Genomic DNA, 22,659 nt, shown 5'->3' with positions numbered 1-22,659 from the left:
TTCGAATATCCTCTGCAAATAACATGTACCAAGGTGCCTCTTTCTGAGAGTATCCAGGGCAAGTATGGACAGCATCCTCATCATTCAACGTTTGTAGCTAAAACAGACAGACATAATAATTACAGGTTTCAGAGTAGCAGCCGTGTTAGTCTGTATCTGCAAGGAGAACAGGAGTACTTGTGGCACCTTAGAGACCATCAAATTTATTTGAGCATCAGCTTTCATGGGCTACCGCCCACTTCATCGGATGCATAGAATGGAACATATAGTAAGAAGATAGATATATAGATACAGAGAACATGAAAAGGTGGAGTAAGAGGCTAATTAATTAAGATGAGCTATTATCAGCAGGAGAAAAAAACTTTTATAGTGATAATCAAGATGGCGCATTTAGACAGTTGACAAGAAGGTGTGAGGATACTTAGCGTGGGGAAATAGATTCAATATTGGTAATGACGCAGCCACTCCCAGGCTCTATTTAAACCCAAGTTCATGGTATCTAGTTTGCATATTAATTCAAGCTCAGCAGTTTCTCGCTGGAGTCTGTTTTTGAAGCTTTTCTGTTGCCAAATTGCCACAATTAACAATAATAATAATTGGTAGCGGCCATTTTTGCCAACTGCCAGTCTCTAACAAACTCCTCTGTGGTATTCTCAGTCACATTTCACACACAGACTGCAGAGTTTGTGACTAGGAAGCCCAACAAAAAATGCAAGTTCTGCAGTGCTTTGCACACTTATAATGCTTTCAACTAATGAATTAAGCCTCATCATACCCCTGTGATGTGGTGGAGGTGTTTTTTAAAAAAATAAAATAAAATACAATGACAAAGCATTTAAAAGTGCATGAAATTGTTTAGAGCCCAAGATATGAGCTTACTGTAAATCTAAATAATACAGTGTCGTAACTACAGTGCTTTGTGGTGGTAGATCATTGGCAAAGAAGGGCTAAAGGCTTAAAGGAAGATAGATAGAACAAACAAGATCTAATATGCATAGAGTGGAGCGTATCCATCAGAATTCAGTTTGTAGGTAGTGCACTTCATCAGTCAGAGGCTCTCATTCCTGGTGCTGAATGCCTCAGCTAACATTGAAGTCAGTGGGTGCTTGATATGTTGCAGGATTTAACCCTTTGTTCCTTATGTGTAAAATTGGACAATCTGTAGGTACCCAGCTGGGTGCCGTGAAGCTGAACTCACTGATGTTTGCAAAGCGCTTTGAGATCCCTGGATAGAGATGCTGTATTGCAGCCCCGTTATACTTATGGGGAGAATTAAGACATGAAAGATCAAGTGACTCCTGAAGTCATTTGTCATTCACTATTTTCAAGCCTCATTGTGTGGTATGGTCAAAGCCACCTAAGTAGGATGCGGGTAATTCGCAACAGTGATTTTAATTGGCTCACTGAGGTCCCCCATTCTTTCTCTAGCTCTGTCGCTTTGTCAGGGTGCCTGTAATTGCTGGGGTTGCTTTGTTGGGTGGTTTTTGGTGTACTTACCCTCTCAATAGAAATTAGCGGCGTTAATGACTCTGAAAGGTCACAAATCTCCTGCGGTCCTTTCCCTCTTCCTGTCTCATGTTGACAACCAAGACTATCCTGTAGCATGACAGAACACTGAGATGAACGTAAGATGTCAGTGGTCAGCTGGAAGCTATTTTGGATTTCTGCAATAGCAAGTACATAAAATATAACCATGAATCAGCTGAATGAGGTGAGCTGCAGGAACTACACAGCATAACCCTAAATTTTGGATAAACTCTGGGACAAAACTGAATCCACAAACCTGTTCCTATTTAAGTGGGTTTTCTGTGTGGACAGTGACTTGTTAAGAAATGATTTTAGTGCAGTTGCTGTTGACTTCATGTTATTTGTAAGACTTGTCTGTATTCCGCTTTCTCTACAGTGGCTTACCGTAACCTGGGCCAGAACTTGTGGGGGCCTCACAGGTATGGGTGTCTCTCAGGGATTCAGGTACGGACTGTGGTTTCTGGACCATGTGCAGCTCATAGTCTGCTCATCACCACAGAGGGGAAGCTCTGGAGCTGGGGTGAGTAGTATGCAAAAAGAGTGTGGATCAGTAACCCTTAGATCATGAATCAAGTAAAGATATTGCTGGCATAGAGGAAGGCATTGGTCTCTGCACGGCTCCTAAGATTATCAGCTGCCTGTATCGGAAGTGCTGAAAACGTGGCTCATTCAGAACTAGTTCCTGGAACAGCCTGGCTTCTGCCCTAGTTTTGAAGGGATATGTAGAACTAATTTGTACATTCCCCTAAACTCTTCTGTTAAGTGTTTGAGTCAAATAATTTAGCCTCTTTTCCCAGCTTCCACCAAGCGCACCAAACTTGCCTGGTGTGTCCAAAGAGCTGCCCTTGAAACGGAGTTCAGTGGGGCGGATTAGATCTTTGACAGCTAGTGGGTGACTTGCCCCTTGCTGTATATTGTGAATCCCGAGGAGACTAGTTCAGATGCATTAGAACGGCAGTTCTCCATCTTTTCCATATCATGTCTCCCACGCTTCAACTGGCAAAGCTTCAAGGCAGCCATCAGGAAAGGAAGTATGGTCACGCCCCTTTGAGACATGTTGCTATCCCCAGGTTAGGAACTCGTACAATAGGCAAGCTCTGCTTGGGAAGGATGGAGGAGTAGATAAAGCTCAAAGGGTTGTTTCTCCTAGTGTGAGGCCTGGTCACACTGAGAAGGGGTACAATGCAATGGGCAGGAAGAGGGATTGGAGTCTGTAGTATGTTCTTCTTTAATTTTAAAGGTCATCACCTGCTCATGCGTGTTGTTTGTGTGCACACTTCTCTCTAGGTCGTAACGAGAAAGGGCAGCTGGGGCATGGAGATACCAAGCGTGTGGAGGCTCCAAAACTCATTGAAGTTCTCAGCAACGAGGTGATCGCATCAGCAGCTTGTGGACGGAACCACACGCTCGCTCTGACGGGTACGGGAGGCTGCTGGGAAAGAGGAATTGGGCTTGGGCTATCAATCTCCTTACAGGACCCTGCAGAATACTGGGGCATACAGGGAACTGGTGCATCAAATACTGATCCTCAGGAAATGCACCTGGGAATGAGAGAGAGAGAGCACCTCGGGATCAAAAGACTTAAGGGTGAAATCCCAGTCCCATTGAAACAACACATGCATTACCTTCAATGGGGCCAGGATAGCACCTTAAGATTCCATCTCCCACTGCCACCTAGCCCTAGGTCATCAGAAGTGGATAGGGTCTTGGAAGCAGTACATTCAGTCCCTGGTGGGTAGCGGACACCTTGGCTTGTGAAGGGATGCAAAGGGAGTCCTTGGCCGAGAGCTGTGCTGCAGGGTCTTGTGGTCAAAGGGATCCTAAAGAATATGAAGGCTATTGAAAATGGTCTCAGTCTTACTCCACTTCTGAAACTTCCGTCACTGGGCATGAAAGGAAAAGATACTTGAGGTTTGTCTGCGTGGTGCCGCAGTCTGGACTACGGGGGTGTGAATTGTAGAGGGCTCTAAATGCCCATGGTAGACCCTGCTGGCACAACGATACCTAGTGCGTATTAATGTTTCAAGTGGGACTACATTAGTACCTTTTAATTCACGCCAGCGGTGTCTACATGGGGCAATTAGAGTGACCCATATGAGCGTGCTCTACGTTTCATACCACAGTGAAATGTAAACAAGCCCTTCGTCTTGCTATTTAGAGCGTAAGGCATGGCCGCCTGTGCATGGCCCCTCCTGCAGATGACTATCTCAATAGCAGTGCTATAAAATGGTGATTATGCCGCCTTGTTGCTAATTTCTCTTACTGTGATACATTCCTTCTCTGGGCTGGGCTGTACTACAAAGTTACATCTGCTTAACTACATTGCTCAAGGCTGAGAAAAGTTTCATGCCCTGTGTCATGTAATGAAGCCAACTTTAGCCCCGGTGTAGATGCTGCTAGGTCGATAGTTCTTCCATCAGCCTAGCTACTGCCGCGGAGAGGTGGATTTGCTGCAGTGACCGAACAGCCCCTTCCGTCGCTGTTGTCAGTGTCTACGTGCTACAGTGACTCAGCCGCACTGTTGAAGCCTTTCTAGTGGAGACCTAAGATTCTGGATGGCTTAAAGCTTATCTGTGTGGGGGCCTGGCCTTCACTTAAAAGTTAGGCTGACATAAGTACGTAGATCAGGGCTGTGAAAAATCCATCCCTGTGTCCGGAATTTGGTGACCTGATCCCCGCACAGTAGATGTAGCTGTGTTGATGGAAGAATGCTTCTGTGGACGTAGCTACTGTTGTTCGGGGAGGTTGTGTCTGCACTGATGGGAGGAAAACCCCAGTGTGGCAGCGTAGGCAGTGTCTACACTATAGGGTTAGGCCAGCATATCTATGGCCACAAAGCTATGCCAGCATAGTTCCCGCATACATCTATGCTACAGAAGCACCCAGGAAAGTTAATCCAAATTAACTAAAGCTGTGAATTTAAAGTGGATTTGTTAAACTGCTGTGTGGATGCTCTTATTCAAAATTAAAGTGGCATTAGAAGGGAATTAAGACAAACCAAATTAAGGCCATGTTAATTCCAAATAAGAGTGTCCACACGGGTTTAATATGATTTAGCTAATCCACATTCAAAGTCACTAAAGGTGTGAATTTTAAATAACTTTCTTGAGTGTCCCTCTGTAGACAACCGTAATGTTTGTTATGGGGCAATATGCTTTAATTTAGCATGGTGCATTGGAATGACCATCTCCATTCTGTGTTAATGGTTTTCCAGCAACTCTGCATTAACATGGAGGTTTAAACTTCTCCCTTAACTGCCACCCCTCCTCCTTCCCCTGCATTTGTTTCCCTCTTGTTCCAGAGAGTGGCTCTGTATTTGCGTTTGGAGAGAACAAGATGGGACAGCTAGGTCTCGGCAATCAGACAGATGCAGTTCCAAGTCCCACTCAGGTACTTCTAACGCTCTTCTTTGGGTTCCTCTGTCAGTCAACAGGTTCCTTAATTTCTCACGTCCTGGCTACCGCACTGGTGACCATTTTGGGGCCATATTGATCCTTAAAGCCAAATTGTTTGGACCTGGTTCCAGTAGGAGGAGCGAAGGTCGGGGGAGACATGGAATCTTCAGCCAGAACAAAAATTCTGCCTTATATTTCCTTCTGTTTGTTATTTACTGACTTGGAAAATAAATAGACAAAATACATGATGTGATGCTATTTGCTGGACCAGTGGAAAAGCCCCATCCAAACTGAAGATTATACAGTGTTACCTGAGTCAATTTAAACCTGATGTCAGATTGGTACTGGCTAACATGGCTTACCTGGCCAATGTGGATAGTCCAGACCATTTTAAAGCCATGCTCTAGATTAGCTCCCTATGTAGTCTAGAACATAAATTATAAAGCCAGAAGAGGCCAGAGTGATCATCTAGATCCTCCCGTAACTTTTAAACATGGTTTAAAAATGTTGGTTTCCCCTCAATGGCCAGGCAATCCAGTGTTCAAACAGCTCAGCTGCTAGATTGGTCCCTGGTGTGGCTAGGGACTCAGAGCATCCCATGTGAGTTTTTGGACCACCATAAATTGAATTTTTGATAGACAGGCTCTCAGATTTTCATATCACAAAGTCAAAACAATGGTCAAATTGGTCGCCCATGGAGGAGATTACCTGTTTCTTAGCCATTCCCATTCTTGTCTTGGAAAGCAAAATGGATCAGGGAGGAGAGCTTTCGCACCTCGGCTTGGAGATTAAACAGAGCCTGCCGCTGCCTTATAATCACTGGGATCCATTCTCTTATGGGTCTGGGCTGAAGACGTAAGAGCCAAAGGGTAGCAAAATATTGCCCCAGTGCATGAAGTAAGTGAAGAGAACATCCAGCTGAGGGCAGAGTGGAAGTTTACCTGAGTAGATATAACCTACTGTAACTCTGATGGAGCTGAAGTGCTAAAATACAAGTGTAGCCATCGTGGCACAAGCAGCAGGAGGGGCTAGCCTAGCCACCGGAGAATGTACCTAACAGCTCAGATGGGATTGTATTCAAGGTGGCTAGCCTCTCCCACCAGCTGGCTGCACTTCTGTTTTTAAGATGCTGGCTTGATCAGCGCTAGCGTGGGATGTCTCCTCAAGCCAGAACTTGCACCCCCAACTCCAGGGTAGACACTCCCTCAGTTCCTGTTTTCTCCTCCCTTCATATTTCTGTGGGTTACTTATCGAATTGACCATTTCCCAAACCCCCTTTTTCCTCTTCCCCAATATCGGGACAGTTATTCAAATGACAGGCCAGGTTTCTTCAGTTAGGTTTGCACAATTTTGGGTGTAAATTGGTACACACTAAACATAGCCACTTGGTGTATGCAAACGTCCTGCTTCACTGTACATGCAAATACCTGATTTGCCTAGGTAAGTTGGGCCTGGTATTTGCATGTGTGTCAGAAAACAACATTGTGCCCCTTGAAAGCCTAACCATGTATTTGCTCTGTGAGTCTGGCGGTGCTCACTGGCAGCCTAGAAGGGGCACTTGAGTTACTCTGTTTCATCTGTTTCCAAATGCTACTGTTGTCTTTTTCCTTTGTAGATAATGTACAACGGCCAACCTATTACCAAAATGGCCTGTGGGGCTGAATTCAGCATGATCATGGACTGCAAAGGAAACCTCTATTCCTTTGGGTGCCCTGAGTATGGACAGCTGGGTATGGTGGTTTATTTTTAAAGGACTATCTAGTTTTAATGACAGCTGACTTAAAATCCAGCCTGAGACAGCCACCAAGTTTTTTGTAGACTGGCATGTTGATATAATCTAAACAATAATGGGGGGGGCCAGGCACATCTTATCTCAGTCCCCTTCCAGAGGGGATGGTGGCCTTGTGTTTAAAGCCTACAATCTGGCTTCTCTTCTCTCTGCTCTGTTTGTATGACATTGGCCAATATGCTTCTCCTTTCTATGCCTCGGTTTCCCCAGGTATACAATGAGTGCTTCTACGCTGCCTCACATGGGGGTGGTGAGGCTTAATTTGCCAATATTTGTAAAGTGCTTTGGAGAGCCCCTGATGGAAAGGGAGAGAGAAATGCAAGGCGGCGCTGTTATAACAAAACGAAAGCTGTTGCCCCTGGAGTGTCTATTAAACCCCCATCATTTGGATTGCTAGACTGTGTAGTCTGTCGTTTCTGTGGCGCTGACAATATGCCACTGTGCATCCAGGCAGCGTGTTAAATTATGCATGAGCTGTACTTTGTCTGGTTAATGTCTAGTAGCTGTGATCTACAGAGCAGGGAGTGCGCATGCTTTCCTGCAGTAGAAGCTTTGATGCAGCCACGGGGTGCATCTTCTTGGAGGGTGGTGAGGATTTCCTGAGCAGGCTTGAAGGGTCTGCGAGTATGTCTGCACTGCAGAAAAAGACCGGTGGCTGGCCCAGGTTTGCTGACTCTGGCTTCCGGGGCTATAAAATTGCAGTGTAGATGCTTGGGCTGGATCCCAGGCTCTGAGGCCCCAAGCAGGGTGGGGGAAGAGTCTCAGAGCTCAGGCTGCACCCTGAGCCTGAATGTCTACACTACAATGTTGAGCCCAGGAGTGGGCAAACTACAACCCGGGGGCTGCATCCGGCTCTTCAGATGTTTTAATCCGGCCCTCGAGCTCCCACCAGCTAGCGGGGTCCCAGGCTTGCCCCACTCCGGCGCTCCAGCCAGGGAGCTGGGTCAGGCGCTTGCCCCGCTCTGTGCGTGCCGTGGCTCCATGCGGCTCCCGGAAGCAGCAGCATGTCCCCTCTCCAGCTCCTATACTAGGGGTAGCCAGGGGGATCCACATGCTGCCTCTGCCCCAAGCGCCGCCCCCGCAGCTCCCATTGGCTGGGAACTGAGGCCAATGGGAGCTGCGAGGGCAGCGCCTGTGGACAGGCAGCACACAGAGCCTCCTGGCTGCACCTCCGCATAGGAGCCGGAGAGGGGACAAGCCGCTGCTTCCAGGAGCTGCTTGAGGAAAGCGCCGCCCGGAGCTTGCATCCCTGACCTCCTCCCGCACCCCAGCCCTGATCCCCCTCCCACCCTCTAAACCCCTCTATCCCAGCCCAGAGCACCCTCTTGCACCTCCAACACCTCATATCCAGCCCCACCCCAGAGCCTGCAGCCCCCCGCTGGAGCCCTCACCCCCTCCCACACCCCAACCCCCAATTTAATGTGCATTCATGGCCTGCCAAACAATTTCCATATCCAGGTGTGGCCCTCAGGCCAAAAAGTTTGCCCACCCCGATTTAGCCCCATGAGCCCAAGTCAGTTGACCTGGACTCTGAGACTTGGTGCCGTGGGTTTTTTATCGCAGTGTAGACATACCATGACGTGCTGGAGGTGCAGTTTCCTGACAAAATGGGAAATGACATTAAATTGCCTGTAGAGGAAATAAGGTGGAAATCCTTTATAAATGGGAAAAGCTCCAGGAATAGCTGCAAGGAATCCTTTCCCCTTAACGAGAGGGGAAGCGCTTTTGGGAGCTCTGTTCTGTGTTTGTACTGTGCTTAGCGCAATGGGGGCCCGGGTCATGACTAGGGCTCCTAGGTGCTACTGCAGTACATGTAATAATGTCTGTATGTAGTGAGAAGTATTCCATACCTCCCTTTTCAGAGGGAGTCAAAGGTTAGCAAAGAAACTGTTACCCTGATGAGTGTAGTAACTTAGAGTGGTGATCCTATCCCATGGGTCATGGGATGTCTCTTCAAGAGGGTTCCTGCTGAGTTACTGAGTGGTGTGGGCCAGGGTACCGGCCACGCAGAGTTCCTTTTCACATCTGTCTTTGCCCTACAACAGGACACAATTCCGATGGGAAGTTCATCGCCCGTGCTCAGAGGATAGAGTACGACTGTGAGCTGGTGCCCCGTCGCGTTGCCATCTTCATCGAAAAGACAAAAGATGGGCAGATCCTTCCTGTCCCTAACGTGGTCGTGCGAGATGTGGCCTGCGGTGCTAACCACACGGTAAGGCTGGGATTTCACCTGGCAGTCTGAAGCACTGTCCGCAGTAGTGCTCCTTAAAGAAACCGATTCCCTATCTAGCGTTGCTCAGTGTTCAGTCATTGGGATTCTGCTGGGATTTGACAGAAATTGATTTGATGAGTTCCCCCTCAATGCGCTGTACCTTCCACATGTAGTTAAATCACTCCCGGTGACTGGCAGTTACGTAGTCTCTAAAAATGACTTTCGTTCGTGCTGGATTCTCAGTAATAGGCACAGAGCTGCTCTGAACAGATCTGGTCACGGGCCAAGAATTTTCTGAGTTCCAGGAGTTTTGGGTTCGGAATCTTGGTTTGTCCCACCTCTAACCAGAAGTCGCACTCGACCTCGTTGAAAACCTTCCCTCAGGTTTATCCTCCGAGGTGTTAAAGCCTTCGGTGCTTTCTCTTCACTCCTTTCCATGAGCTCTATCTAAGGGCATGCCGACCCTCGGGCCTGGGGTGTTATTCCAAGCTTGAAGAGGCCTACTCCTGCTAGCTGGGATTGATTGCGCTGGGGCGTTAAACATAGTGTAGTTGCAGCAGTGCGAACGGCAGCGCAGCTGGCTGCCCTGAGTACCGTAGAGTCCTAGAATCTCAGGGCTGGAAGGGACCTCAGGAGGTCATCTAGTCCCACCCCCTGCTCAAAGCAGGACCAACCCCAACTAAATCATCCCAGCCAGGGCTTGGTCAAGCCTGACCTTAAAAATATCTAAGGAAGGAGATTCCACCACCTCCCTAGGTAACGCATTCCAGTGTTTCACCACCCTCTTAGTGAAAAAGTTTTTCCTAATATCCAACCTAAACCTCCCACACTGCAACTTGAGACCATTACTCCTTGTCCTGTCATCTGCTCCCACTGAGAACAGTCTAGATCCATCCTCTTTGGAACCCACTTTTAGGTAGTTGAAAGCAGCTATCAAATCCCCCCTCATTCTTCTCTTCTGCAGACTAAACAATCCCAGTTCCCTCAGCCTCTCCTCAAAAGTCATGTGTTCCAGTCCCCTAATCATTTTTGTTGCCCTCCGCTGGACGCTTTCCAATTTTTCCACATCCTTCTTGTAGTGTGGGGCCCAAAACGGGACACAGTACTCCAGTATGTGCCTGTGGTCTCTGATCGGCACATGCTCAGGGCTGCTGGCACATTCTTCTGTTTGTCCTGCTGCAGCTACGCTCTGCATTCGGTGTGCTAGCTAGGAGTCCCATCCCCAGCTCCCAAGTGCAGACCTACCCTAAAAGTATGTTCATTCCAGACTTAAGGCTGTAATCCCGTGACTGTGGACTATTTGCAAGGCTTTAGCCAATGGCACAAAGGTTTGATCACAACTTTGTCTTGGTACATGTTGAAACTTCTCTAGGGATAGTTGGAGTCAGACACCTTTTCTTAGAATCGGTAATTCACACAGTGGAAGGATGGGAAATGTGCTAAATCTGCTGACGCTAATCTGTAATATAGGCCGTCGCTTGCACAAACCTTCTGTTTCTCCCTGCCCTGCTTAGGGTTTGAGTCCAATCTTGGTGTAATCAGATTATGATTTTTACTTTGTGTGGGAGGTGTCCTAATCCAATTTGAGTCGTTTGAATCCTTACCATTTAGTGGTTTGAAATGCGTAATCATAGATTAAAAATAATAAACCCCCTCCAAACCTGAAAATCCACTCTGTAATAGCTTGCTGAGAGACAGACGGACTTGTTAAGCAAATAACGGAGGAAAAGATACATGTGTACCCACAGAATGCCTGAAGTATAAATGTCTTTTGCAATTATTGTTGCTGAGACGTTTTATCTGACTAGAGCTGCCATGTGACTTAACCCCTCTAGTACTGGAGGCCACATCTTGGGTGGCAGCTAAATTCTAATTGTTGTGTAAATGCACCAGGCAGAGCCCTGGGATTTTATGGCCCATTGTTGAGTAGCTCTGTATAGAGCAGCACAAAAGCTCTGAGCAGGAATCCTGGGGGAGGTGTCAGGGTCCTCAGCTTGTTTGCTCTTTCTCCAGTTTAATCAATATTGGAGTATGAAATTGACGGAATTACCCAGCTGTCTAGACACCTAGCCCTTTTTGCTTCTGGCTTTATTACTCCAGGAGAGGAGTGGGAAGACATGTGACTTAACAACAATTAAGATAAGAGGGGAAGAATGGAATAGTTGGCAGAGAAAATAGTGGAATGTCCTTGTATTAAATGCATCATCTCAGTGGTTTTAGCCCCTGCAGTGTAGAATTCGCCACAGGTTATCTTTATGCCTCTGATAAACTGCATTTGGTTGTCTGCCAAGATCTGTAGAGCAGAACGAATAATCCATTCTGCAAATAGCTGCATGGTGGGGAGACATCTTCCTGTGTCTAAACCCAACTGCATGTCACCATCTGTCCCTTTGCAGCTTGTTTTAGACTCCCAGAAGCGTGTGTTCTCCTGGGGCTTTGGTGGCTACGGCCGGCTGGGCCATGCTGAGCAGAAGGACGAGATGGTGCCACGGCTGGTCAAGCTCTTTGACTTCCCGGGCCGTGGGGCAGCTCAGATCTACGCTGGCTACACCTGCTCCTTTGCTGTCAGCGAAACAGGTCAGTTGCCCCGTCTTTCTTTGCAGATGGGCCTTGGCATAAAGCCATCATTCCCCACAAAGTCTGTCTTGTGAGAGCCATGCTCCAATAGACAGCCTTTGTCTCCATTCAGGGAGAGCTCACTTATGAATCTTCCCGGTATCTTTAAAACAAAACCTGGAGTGATTGACCAGCATGTGTTATAGCGTCTGTGCATTTCGAATGGATTTCTGTGTCCGAGAATATCTCCGAGTCTGATGTTGGTTGGTTTGTTTGCTCTCTTTTGCAGGTGGCCTGTTTTTCTGGGGAGCCACAAACACCTCCCGTGAGTCAACCATGTACCCCAAAGCTGTGCAGGACCTCTGTGGCTGGAAAATCCGCAGCTTGGCCTGTGGGTAAGTGACCGCTCCTGTCCCCAGAAATGAGGAGGTGGGAACCGTTGCCCACAGCTTGCCTGAATGACATCGTAGAAGTAGTGCTGTTAGCTGGCAGATCCAAGGACAGAAGGGGCTGATAGTAGGAGCAGCGAATCTGGCCCCATGAAGTGGCTCTTCCTGACTAGTTATATTTACAGACACAGAGATCTGATTCGATTATCCAGGGCTTGGGTCCAGCTCTGCTTGATGGATCCAGGTAGTGGTGATGAGTTTGTTTGTTTGCTTGCTTTTTGACCCTGTGCTAGGGGAAAACCTGCTGGATACATAGGGTGAGTATTCTTAATAGCAGTAGAAAAGGAAGGGAGGTCTGAGGCCTGGTTAAAGCAAGGGTGGAGGGAAATGGCCCACGATAAACGAATGTCTGGGTGCAACTATCTCCTCCTAGAAAAGGCTTGTTGCCTTGCCCTGTGCTGGGAGGGAGCTGACGACGTCTTTGTTTAGATTCATGAGGAAGGGTGGAGAACCCATCATGGGATGTCTGACCTTCCAGTTCCTGCTCTGGGGTTGGGATGATGGGTTTTGTGGGGGGTTGTATGGTTGCTGCAGTCAGTTGAGCGTGGGGGAGAAACTGTCAAATCTTTGAGAGACCAGGTGGGTGAGGTAATGTCTTTTATTGGGCCATCTTCTGTTGGTGAGAGAGACCAGCTTTGGAGCTACACAGAGCTTCTCTCCCAACAGAAGTTGGCTCTGTAAAGATATGACCTCTCCCACCTGGTCTCTCTAATATGCTGTGACCAACAAGGCTCCAACACCGCAGGCAAATCTTCAAATCAAGTGATCATTAAACAGGTTTTAATCAGTGTATTCTTAAAATCTCATCCATTCTCCAGCAATCCTGTGTGTGTGTGGAAGAGGGGGTGCTGTTCAGTGTTTCTAGGTTGCTTAGAGGATGCTTCTGCTTGTATTAATGGGAGGTTTGTGAGCAGCATGAGCATTTGATTAGAGGTCCGTGAGAAATAGAATGATTCTATCTCCTCCTCACCTGTTTAAAACCCTCTTTCTCCAGGAATCCTTCCTCCTTGGTCTCCTATCCTCTTCACCCTCTCCCTTATCTGGCCTGTTGTCTCACGACACACCTATCTTTGTCTTGTCTCTCTGTGACTGCAAGCTCTTCAGAGTGGGGAACATCGGGATCTGTTTGAAAAGTCCCCCTGTAAATATACTGTTACTAATTTTACTATGCTGCAATGAAGAAACCTAGCACGTGACCTCTAAGGGCCCTACAAACTTTGAGAGTAAATCTTTACACTGTGACTTAAAGATTTCTTTCCCCACTCTCTCGATCCAGGCATTCCCCTGCATGTTCTTCTGTCGCTAAAAAGCAAGCAACTTCTGATACATGGATGTTCATTCAAATGAACATCGATCTCTGACTTGCCTGACTTCTGTTGGAGTGGGAGCATAGTATTAGTAGACATGGGAAGAGAATCTCTTTAAGACCTAATGTTTGTTCAACCTCTCCTTGATTTTCTGTTAAAGGTTTTTATCTTGAGTATGTTACAGGGCTTCTCTCAACAAATTTAGGCCACCAACTCTTGCTGGTGGCGGCTCTGACAAACTCGGCTCTCTATCCCTGCTTCCCGTGCCCTTCAGTGAGAGCCTGGCCCAGGGAAGGCGGGTCAGGAACTCACCTGCCACCTGCAGAGTTGCAGGCTCCTCATGTCCCAGCCGGGTGGGAGCAGGGTAGCTGCCCAGGGGACTGTTCTTGGGACCGAATGCCATAGCTGACGAGCCACCTCCAGCGCTGTGCACACTGGCCCCGTGCATCTCCAGAGGCGCTGCCCAGAGCCCCCGAAGAGGCTGGGTGGTGCAGGGCGCTGATCCCCGCTGGCAGGGCCAGCACAAAACTAAGGCAGTGCTTCTCGCTGCCCTTGGTAACCGCTATTCAGGAGCAAGAGCTGGACGGGGCAGGGAGGGGGCGCTGCTTTGCCCCAATCTCTGCCAATGCTTGGGACGCTGTCGTGGCCACACACAAACTCCGCTGGTGGCCACGTTTGAGAAACGCTGCGTTCGGGAATGAATAGTTATGGGGCTCCATTTTGAGGCGGGCCTCTGACTTCAGTGGGGCTCCACAAGGATCCACCCACCCAAGCCAGGTGCAGCTGGATCAGGCCTTGCAGCACTTTGGAAAACAGCTGGACCAGGGTTTGCATCTGAGGAAGAAAGCATCCAAAAATACTTGGGGAAATTCTCTTCTGGTACCAAGCAGCCAGTTGGCATGGGAAACGAAAAAATGGGGCTGCCGGGGGGCGGGCGTGAAGGCAGATCGTGTAGCAGTAACAGCCTGTGTACCTGTTTCAGGAAGAGCAGTATTATAGTGGCTGCAGATGAGAGCACAATCAGCTGGGGCCCATCTCCGACCTTCGGTGAACTGGTAAGAAGGCAGCTGTGGACTTGCACAGAAACCCTAGCCAGGCTGGTCCGGTACCAGAGAAGATAAGATTGCAAGCAAAGAGATGGGGAGAAACAGCATTACAAGTGGACTGCTGTAATCCTGTGATCGCTACATTAGTGGGGTGTTGTATTTTTATATGGTCACTGTCCTCCTTAATTTAGTTATTAAAGGGAAAAATTTTTTCCTGTAGCACATGTTGAAAAGTTAGCCTGGAAGATGCAATAATAGGTAATTTACACAGAGATGAAGTGCTACACAGAAACGTACCTTTCTGCTCACTCCTACACACACAACTATGCCAAGTATTCTCCCAGAGAAAATTACCAAAATATTCCGAAGTGAATTTTTCTGGAAGCAGGGAGGTTGTGCAGGAGAGAAGGGGAGGAGAGGGATGCGTGGGTGCACTTAACTCATAAACCCAAGTGAGTTCTGTATCTCAGTGAGAACTGGCTTCCCAAATAACTGGAAACACTCAGCGTTGCCTTGTGCCTAACAACCTCTAGAAGGCAATTGGCTTCACCCTAATGCACTTCTTGTGTCTAATTATCGAATGTTTTATCTCACCACTTTTTTGAGCCCATGTAACAGCCCTTCTATCTCATTCCTTAAGAGCTATTTGAGGGCTGGGGTAGTGTGACATAACTATCTAATATGCACCATTTTCCCAGGGAAATCATAGTTTGACTACTTCCTCTATGCTGGGGTGGCCGAATTGCAGCTTGCGAGCCACATGCGGCTCTTTTACCATTAAAGTGTGGCTCGCGGAGCCCCCCCCCATTTTCATCTACCAGACTGGGAGCGGGGAAGCTCAGGACCTCTGCCTTGCAGCAGGGTGGTGCAGAAGGGGCTTCTGCCCAGTGGGGAGGGGGGTCTTGAGGCTTCAGCCCTGTGGGGCACACCTGCCAGGGCTCGGGGCTTCAGCAGCAGCAGGAGCAGGGTTGAATGCCCAACCTCCAGCTCCCGGCAGGTGTGCCCACGCTCTCAAACTTCTGAAGAGTGTTGTATGTGGCTCGGGGGGCCAGTAAATTTGGCCACCCCCGTGCTATACTTTTGTATGGTGACTATATCTGCCTTCTTGGTTCGAATTCTCAGTGTCCCAAGTGACTGGGGTAGAGCTAGACTGCTTGTGACTCTGGATTTCTCTGTGCGTGCATTGCAGTGTTTTGAATTTTCAGTGGTTTCAAGATTTAGCCACCATATTGGCTTTTTTGTTTCATACTGATTTAGCTGTTCTGATCCTTTTTTTTTTTTTTTTTCCCCTTGACGTATTGATTAGCTGCCTTATCAAAGTCCCATTGCTCATCGCATTTGACTGCTACTCTTAGAAGTTTGGAAAACGAAGTTTCTTTGGCCTGCCTACCCCTTTTCCAAATGAAGCTGAAAATAACATAATTCTGAGTTGTTGGTGAGGTGTCCTTTCCTCATGCCCCAGCATCAATACGCCACTCACATGCTGGCAGTCTTGCTTTGGGGATAACAGTTTCATAGAATCATAGAATATCAGGGTTGGAAGGGACCCCAGGAGGTCATCTAGTCCAACCCCCTGCTCGAAGCAGGACCAATTCCTGCTTTGTTTTCCTCTGCAGAACCATTTTTGTAGGACCAACAAAAAACCCAAGGATTTTATAAAATACAAACTAGAAGCCAGAGCCTTTTTCCTCTTGGTCTTCAGGAAATTTTTTTTGTAATTGCTAGTTCTTCCTGTGTGTCTGCTGCCCTTGCAAGCAGTTAAACTTGCCTAGGAGAATTGCTAAGCTCCGTACCTTTGGTTATTCCATGGGGCTACTCCAGAAGCCAGTGAAAACCAAGGGAATGGGCCAAATAACACAATCCAGCCTCTTGGACAATGGTTAGATTGTGGTTTACCCTCTGATCTTACAAGTCCCCTTCTGCATTTATCTTCACAGGGCTATGGAGACCATAAACCCAAGTCTTCTACTGCAGCCCAAGAGGTGAAAACCCTAGATGGAATTTATCCAGAGCAGGTGAGAGCAGACCCAGCAAATAAAAACATGAGCTGTTAGCATAGCAGACTGGATTGCAGCCTGAGAGGTTCATTTCACATCTCATGCTTCTGAAAATCAGCGCCCTATTCATAATCCCGTTCCTCATAATACTCTGCTTTGATGCTTCGAAGCATGGCAGTGAGATCCCTGTTTAACCTCAGGATATTGGGTAATGGGATTGTCCTATGCAAAATACACCAGCAACTGGAGGTGGAGGGAAGTGCAGGGGAGTCTGTTTTCCATAGGTAATGGAAAGGCGTCTGTGTATAGACAGTGTGTAGGTATCTGTGTATTGCTGCTCTCAGAGAGGACTGCACAAGTAGAAACCTGGCTCAAACAGATTGTTTCTGGGTTGGGTATGTGCCATGTGTATGCACAACAAGTGGGGAGGAGGGCTGTAAAATGGAGTAAAATCCCCGTAGGTGTAGAGTAGACGCTTGTTAATGTTCATTAATCCATTCATTTTAAATCCGCACAGAAATTGACCAGACTCCCTACTCCATCCCTTATGCGGATACCCAAGCAGGGAGATGGTGTCCATCATTCGTGTCACCATGGCGCCCATGATAGATGCAATGAATGTGGTGTGTCAGCAAACCTCTCACAAGGAGTTAGAGGAACGTAGGGATGGGGTGTAGTTTAAATCAAGACTGGATGCTGTTCTAAAAGATATGCACTAGGAACTAGTCTGACCACCTTCCCCAAAATAGATGATCACAATGATCCCTTCAGGCTTTGGAATCTAGCAATTGTGCGCTTTGCTAGTCCTTGCACATTGTTCCTCCAAAGGTGAGTTATAAGAAGCCACTGATCATAAAAAGACTTGTGGTTTCCCTGGCTCTTACACAGCAATTGTCATCAGTAGAACTCCGTGTGCCTTACAGTCTGATCAGTATCACTACCTCCATTTTATGCCTGGGGAAACTGAGGCACCGTCACACAGCAGAGCCGGGACTAGAACCCAATCTCCTGAATCGCAGGCCAATGCTGTACCCACTAGACCTCCCAACTCGGCAGTTCGTTAGCAATGGAAATCCAGTATAACCTTTATGGTGGCAAATGCTTTGTTCTGTCTACCCAGGTGGCGATGGGCTATGCCCATTCTTTGGTGATAGCCAGGGATGAAAGCGAAGTGGAGAAAGAGAAACTAAAGAAGCTTCCTGAATATAACCCCCGCACCCTCTGATAAGGCCAGGGCCCCGCGCCCCCCTGCCATGGCAGCTGTCATTTCCAATGTGCACTGGGACCGAAAGAGATTGCAGACCGGCATTGAGACCTGACCGAAGCTTTTTGTTAGCCTTTCCGAGGTTCAATTTTATAAGCGATTCACAGTTTTAACTACCTGTTACTGTATCATTTCCAAAGTGTTCAGTTCTTTTAAACGTTTGACATTTGCTCCTGGCTCACGAGTTCCTATTCCGATGAAAATGGCAGGACCTTTTGGCATATAAACCCCACGTACTTTGGTGAGCAGTGGAACAGCTGCTGACGCATAAGAAGGGCCACATGGCGCTTGTTGCATTGAATTGAGGAGAGTCCCAGTTGCCACTAAGAGCTTGGGGGAAGATTTGGAGAGGCACAAATGGCCGTAAGCACCCAATTCCCATTGCCTTTCAATGGAAGTTAAACCCCTAATAGCCCTGTGTGCCTTTGAAAATCTACCCTGAGTGTCTATGGGGCCATCTCTTTGGTGAACTGAGGCAGTCAACTGCTGAGATCTCTCTCCAGAATCAAATTTACATTTTCATCTCTCTAGTTTTAATGTGCTGGTCTCTGTTCTGTGTGAGGAGCGTCTGACATAAGCCCCAAGGAGCGGGCATCCAGCTGTGTAACCCCTTGGTAGATTAAGCTGCGGGACTCTGTCTGCCACCTATTTCATGGCTGTTTCATAAGCGTTGACCTTTTTGTGCGACTTAAATTGTTTCCATTCAGATTAAAAACCTCCATCAAGACAAAATCTAGATCAACACATTCAGATAGCACCTGGTGCCTTGGTAGATGGGTACCCCAAAATCTGACACACCTTGGGGCTCGTTTTTCAGCAGAGCACTCACAGCTCCAGTTGAAAACAACAGGATCGGCAGGTGCTCACCCACGCTGAAAAATGAAGCCCTAGGTATGTCAAGTCAGGCATCAAAACCTGTGGTCACTTATGAAAAGGCTGTCACGAGTGGTGCTCCTGAGTGCTGATTGTAAATGAAGTTGATTCAAAGTGAGGTTGATTCCAAGGGTAATTGTGTTTTGTGTGAGGTTTTCATAGCAATTTGCCTCACTGATGTTTTCTTTGAGAGTCTGAAGTCTTCAGAGATGGGGCCTAAATAAAAACCCAGGATTCAAACACCGCTGAATTTGTTGGGGATGGGAGGGTTAGATCAGAACTTTGCAGCCCAGGCCTCTCCCTTTGGTCGGTGAGACATGAGCCTTGATCAAGTAAGTCTTATTTGCCTGCTTAATACGTACTAGACATAAGGAGTCCCACTGCAGTCAGTGGGCTGCTCTGAGCGCATAGCTGAGCATGTGTGTAAGTCTTTGGAGGATCAGGGCCTCTGACAGTAGGGGGGTTAGAATTAGTCAGAAAACAACCCCTCAGCGCTGACATTTCAATAAACGTCTTTTTCCCTAAAAACTTGCGGTTTTTTTTACCAGCTCGCTGCAGGCATTCGTTAGGGGATCCTTTGTCTTCCTCCCCTTGGAAATTACTGCCTCCTGCTGACCCATGAACCCTGTCTATACAGTCGCATCCAATTCCTCCAAACTGGGTGTTGGAGCAGGTGCTGGGCCAGACTCTGCTGGTGAAAATGGACAGCAGTTCCACCAGCAGGGACTTGGCCCTCGATTTGATTCTTGAGCAGCTGTTGAACCAAATTGGTTTTGCTGGCGGAGAGATGCAAAGAGCTCCCAGCCCTGGACGGTCTGGAGGTTTATTATTTTTCGATTACGATCAGATACCCATCAAAAGTTTCTTCTATTCCAATACTCTGCACTGTCCTGGAGAAACAAAGGTGCCTTTTAACAGAGTGCTCTGCTCTGTCTCCACACAAATGGCTTTTCCTTTCTCGTTACCCTAGCAAGCTGCACTGATCTCTAGAGGCAATGTTTGCTAGCATCCTGGTACACTGCAGTTCTGGGATTCTTGCAGTACTTGCTGCAAAAAACATTGTTTATTGTGTTTAAAGTAAAAAATTCCTTGAACATGGAAAGCAGCTGGGTGGAGAAGTTCTTCAATGGAGTCTTTGCTTTGCTAGTTTAATAATGTTAGTCAGCCTTTCCCATTTACAGTATTGAGTAAATCCAGTGGCCTCAATCTTAACTGTCTTCCCCCCACCCCTCCAGCCAGGTATCTAGGGCCCATTTGAAAGCCCGATAAATTTAATAGGAGTTTTTTCTATTGACTTCTGTGATTCCATAGACTTTGGATCAGGTGGATTTCTAGAAAAGTGGGATTTCCCTTGCGATGTCAGACCACAGCAGTAGCCAGCTGCAGTGTCTGCACCTGGTTAATTCTGCATGGAGCAGCACTGAGTGTTTAACGAAACTGAACTGAACTCCTGTTCAACCAGGTGCCTACATGTACAGTTGTTATAAACCACCTTCAAACAGTGCGGTCGCAATTTTTCCAAAATATCTGACTAATTTTCAGTGCCTGTGTTTATGGGAGGCTAATTTAGTCACCTGGAATTTCTTTTGCTTTGTTTTTTCTCCCCAGATGCACTAGGCACCCAGAGCTCCCATTTGAAATCAATTGTTGTCATAGGCACTCAGTGCTTCTGACAGTGGGCCTCCAAGTGTCTTAAATGGAACACCCTAAATTAGTCAGCCTCAAAGAGAGATTTGTCTGGAGAATTGAAATCCAGGCCAGAGGTTCTGCTACAATCAAACTCACCTGAGCCTTTTCACCCACATCACCAAAACCTTTGCACCGAGCTTTGCAGTTGCTCTCTGAGAAGCGACCACAAAAGTGGCAGGGCAGGATTCCACGGTTGTGTGGCCTGTCTGTCTTTCTTGGTATAATGCCAAACTCCCGAACAAAAATCTCCTTTCGGACTGTGTCCTTGGCTCACTTACTAGCCCACTAACAGATGCAGGACATGAGCGGACAGAGGTTTGACTTGGCCGTGACCAGTTCCCAAGATATTGGTCTGCAGCACTGGAAATCTCAACTCTTACGGACCCTTTCTGGGGTTTGGAGTTTGCATGCCAGAGGCCAGGTGCCAACTCTCCGTCTGACCTAGTATTAAGCTGTTTCAGCTATTTAAAAAAAAAAAAAAATTAAAGTAACCTTCACCCAAAAATTATTCAAACCAAAAGGGGCTGAACCTCCCAAGGCAGACAAAGTCCTGCCTGTGGTAGTTAGAAATTAAACATTATTCACGTTCCTCATTAACTTCTCCCCCAGCTGCCTTCTTTGTGCTCTTACCTTGGGAGAGTGAAAGAGAGTCGGAGAAAAAGGATCTTGGAGCAGTTTTTGGTTTAGACGAGATGAAAGGTTCCTGGGTTAGTGCTGTAATTGTATTTTCATGGGTTTTTTTTATATTTCTTGGAGTAAATGTTTAAATAAACAACATCATTGTGTACACCTTTTGGTTTAGAGGCCTCTGTTGATAGCCTGGAAGTGGGCATGTGTGCTACTCCTCAGTATTTTCCCCCTTCTACTCCCCTGAGTGAATTTACTTGTGAAAAAGATGCCATACTGATAGGAAACCCTTCAAAGTTAATCTTCCTTGCTTGCACCCCTCTCACGACTTAGAGCAGTGGCTCTCAAACTTGTTTGATCATGGGCCCCCCGCCCCCCCCGTTGTGTCTGTATTTGTGTGCGCCCCTCCTTCTCCTGCCACACAAGTACATACACTGTTCTATGCACACCGCGTCCTCTGAGGACCTGATTGGCTGGAGAAATCAGCATTGCTAGTTATTCACGGCTGTGGGTAAAATGTGTGCAGTAAGGTGTCTGTCATGTCCCTCCCCCCGCCCCAAGCATCTCATCCCCCCCAGTGATGTACCCCCCACCCCGAGAGGGGCTCACCTGCCAGTTTGAGAACCTCTGACCTAGAGGAAGCACTTCCAATCAGAGCTCGGTCTCCTTGGCCCAATCAGTCTCTGGCCTCTGCTGAAACTAGCAAGGGTGCCAACCACCAAAATGTTTGCATTGTTCCTGATTTCTAGAAACTCAGCTGAGACCACCAACTCATTCCTCCTAGGCCACCAAACTGCAGTTAGATCAGGCCTTTTGTTCACTGCTGACCGTAGCCTGTGCCAACATAGTAGCTTTTAATGTCTTTGGCCGTTTTGTGCCTATTTGCTGCTGGGTTAGCCCAGTATGTCATTGGCACGGAATAGTTAAACATCGGACAAATGTCCTTTGCGCTTTACCAGCAAATGGCGGGGCTAGCATAGTAACGTCTGTAGAGGGCAGGGAAAGCAATGCCTGTGTTGAAGTGCTAAGGAGCCCCCGTCATGGACAGGACCCCATGGTGCTAGGCGCTGTACAAACAGAACAAAAAGACGGTGCCTGCCCCAAAGAGCTGACAGTCTGAGCCTCTTGGGCTTCCCATCAGTTTGATGGAAAGAGGTTCTGCGTTACAGGGTGAGCCATCCAGCAGGCTTACGGGAGTTTTCTGTTCTCCCTGCTTTCAACCCCACTTCCAAACACTGTCATCTTAGATCAGCTGCAGCTTGATAAGGAAAAAGAAAAGGAGGACTTGTGGCACCTTAGAGACTAACCAGTTTATTTGAGCATGAGCTTTTGTGAGCTACAGCCCACTTCACGAAAGCTCATGCTCAAATAAATTGGTTAGTCTCTAAGGTGCCACAAGTCCTCCTTGTCTTTTTGCAAATGCAGACTAACACGGCTGTTGCTCTGAAGCGTGATAGGGGTCTCTCTTCAAAAGACTGGTCGCTGGGAGAGGGTTGTAATCCTACATCTGAACAGGGAATTTCAAGAGCACTACTGCAAATTTCACCTGCCCTGATAGGCGCCTGCTTGCAGTGCAGTTGCTCTCTGAGAAGCGACCACAAAAGTGGCAGGGCAGGATTCCACGGTTGTGCCGCAACGGCTCCCACAGCAGCTGCCTCAGTTTACAAATAAAAACATGGGGAGAAGGGTTTTTCCTAGTTGTCACTGCTGCAAACTCCTCTGGGGTTCTGAGGTGCAAGCTGGGTTCTTTCCTTCACCTGGACAGCTCCCTAGAGTTCTGTTAATGATAGCATAGGGTCTCGGTCGCTCTCCCAGGGCTGACCCTGGCTCTGCAGGGCTCACAGGTGTCAAATGCTCTGTCGCTGTGCTTTGGGCACGATGCTCAGATATTGTACCTCTGCTGAGTCACGATTGGAATAGCCTCTGCT

At 47.6% G+C, this 22,659-nt stretch overlaps 1 protein-coding gene across 3 annotated transcripts in view; it reads left to right on the top strand.

The window, feature by feature from the left end:
• The window catches only part of RCC2 (regulator of chromosome condensation 2), a 38,359-nt gene extending 17,468 nt beyond the window's left edge, over positions 1-20,891 (top strand). For 2 of the 3 annotated variants that reach the window (XM_073316268.1, XM_073316269.1), the window contains 10 exons: positions 1,904-2,047; positions 2,815-2,946; positions 4,829-4,917; positions 6,538-6,652; positions 8,757-8,923; positions 11,320-11,500; positions 11,769-11,874; positions 14,218-14,290; positions 16,219-16,296; positions 17,399-20,891. In XM_073316268.1, coding sequence (XP_073172369.1) covers positions 1,904-2,047; positions 2,815-2,946; positions 4,829-4,917; positions 6,538-6,652; positions 8,757-8,923; positions 11,320-11,500; positions 11,769-11,874; positions 14,218-14,290; positions 16,219-16,296; positions 17,399-17,503 — 1,190 coding nt within the window. In that variant the 3' untranslated portion in view covers positions 17,504-20,891. The remainder of the gene's footprint in view (positions 1-1,903; positions 2,048-2,814; positions 2,947-4,828; positions 4,918-6,537; positions 6,653-8,756; positions 8,924-11,319; positions 11,501-11,768; positions 11,875-14,217; positions 14,291-16,218; positions 16,297-17,398) is intronic. The other variant, XM_073316270.1, reaches the window with a different exon arrangement.
• Positions 20,892-22,659: the final 1,768 nt, after the last annotated feature.

The sequence above is a fragment of the Lepidochelys kempii genome, chromosome 18 (assembly GCF_965140265.1).
Source record: "Lepidochelys kempii isolate rLepKem1 chromosome 18, rLepKem1.hap2, whole genome shotgun sequence".
NCBI lineage: Eukaryota > Metazoa > Chordata > Testudines > Cheloniidae > Lepidochelys > Lepidochelys kempii.
Note: the sequence above shows the minus strand (reverse complement) of the source record. Positions and strands in the feature narration are given on the sequence as shown.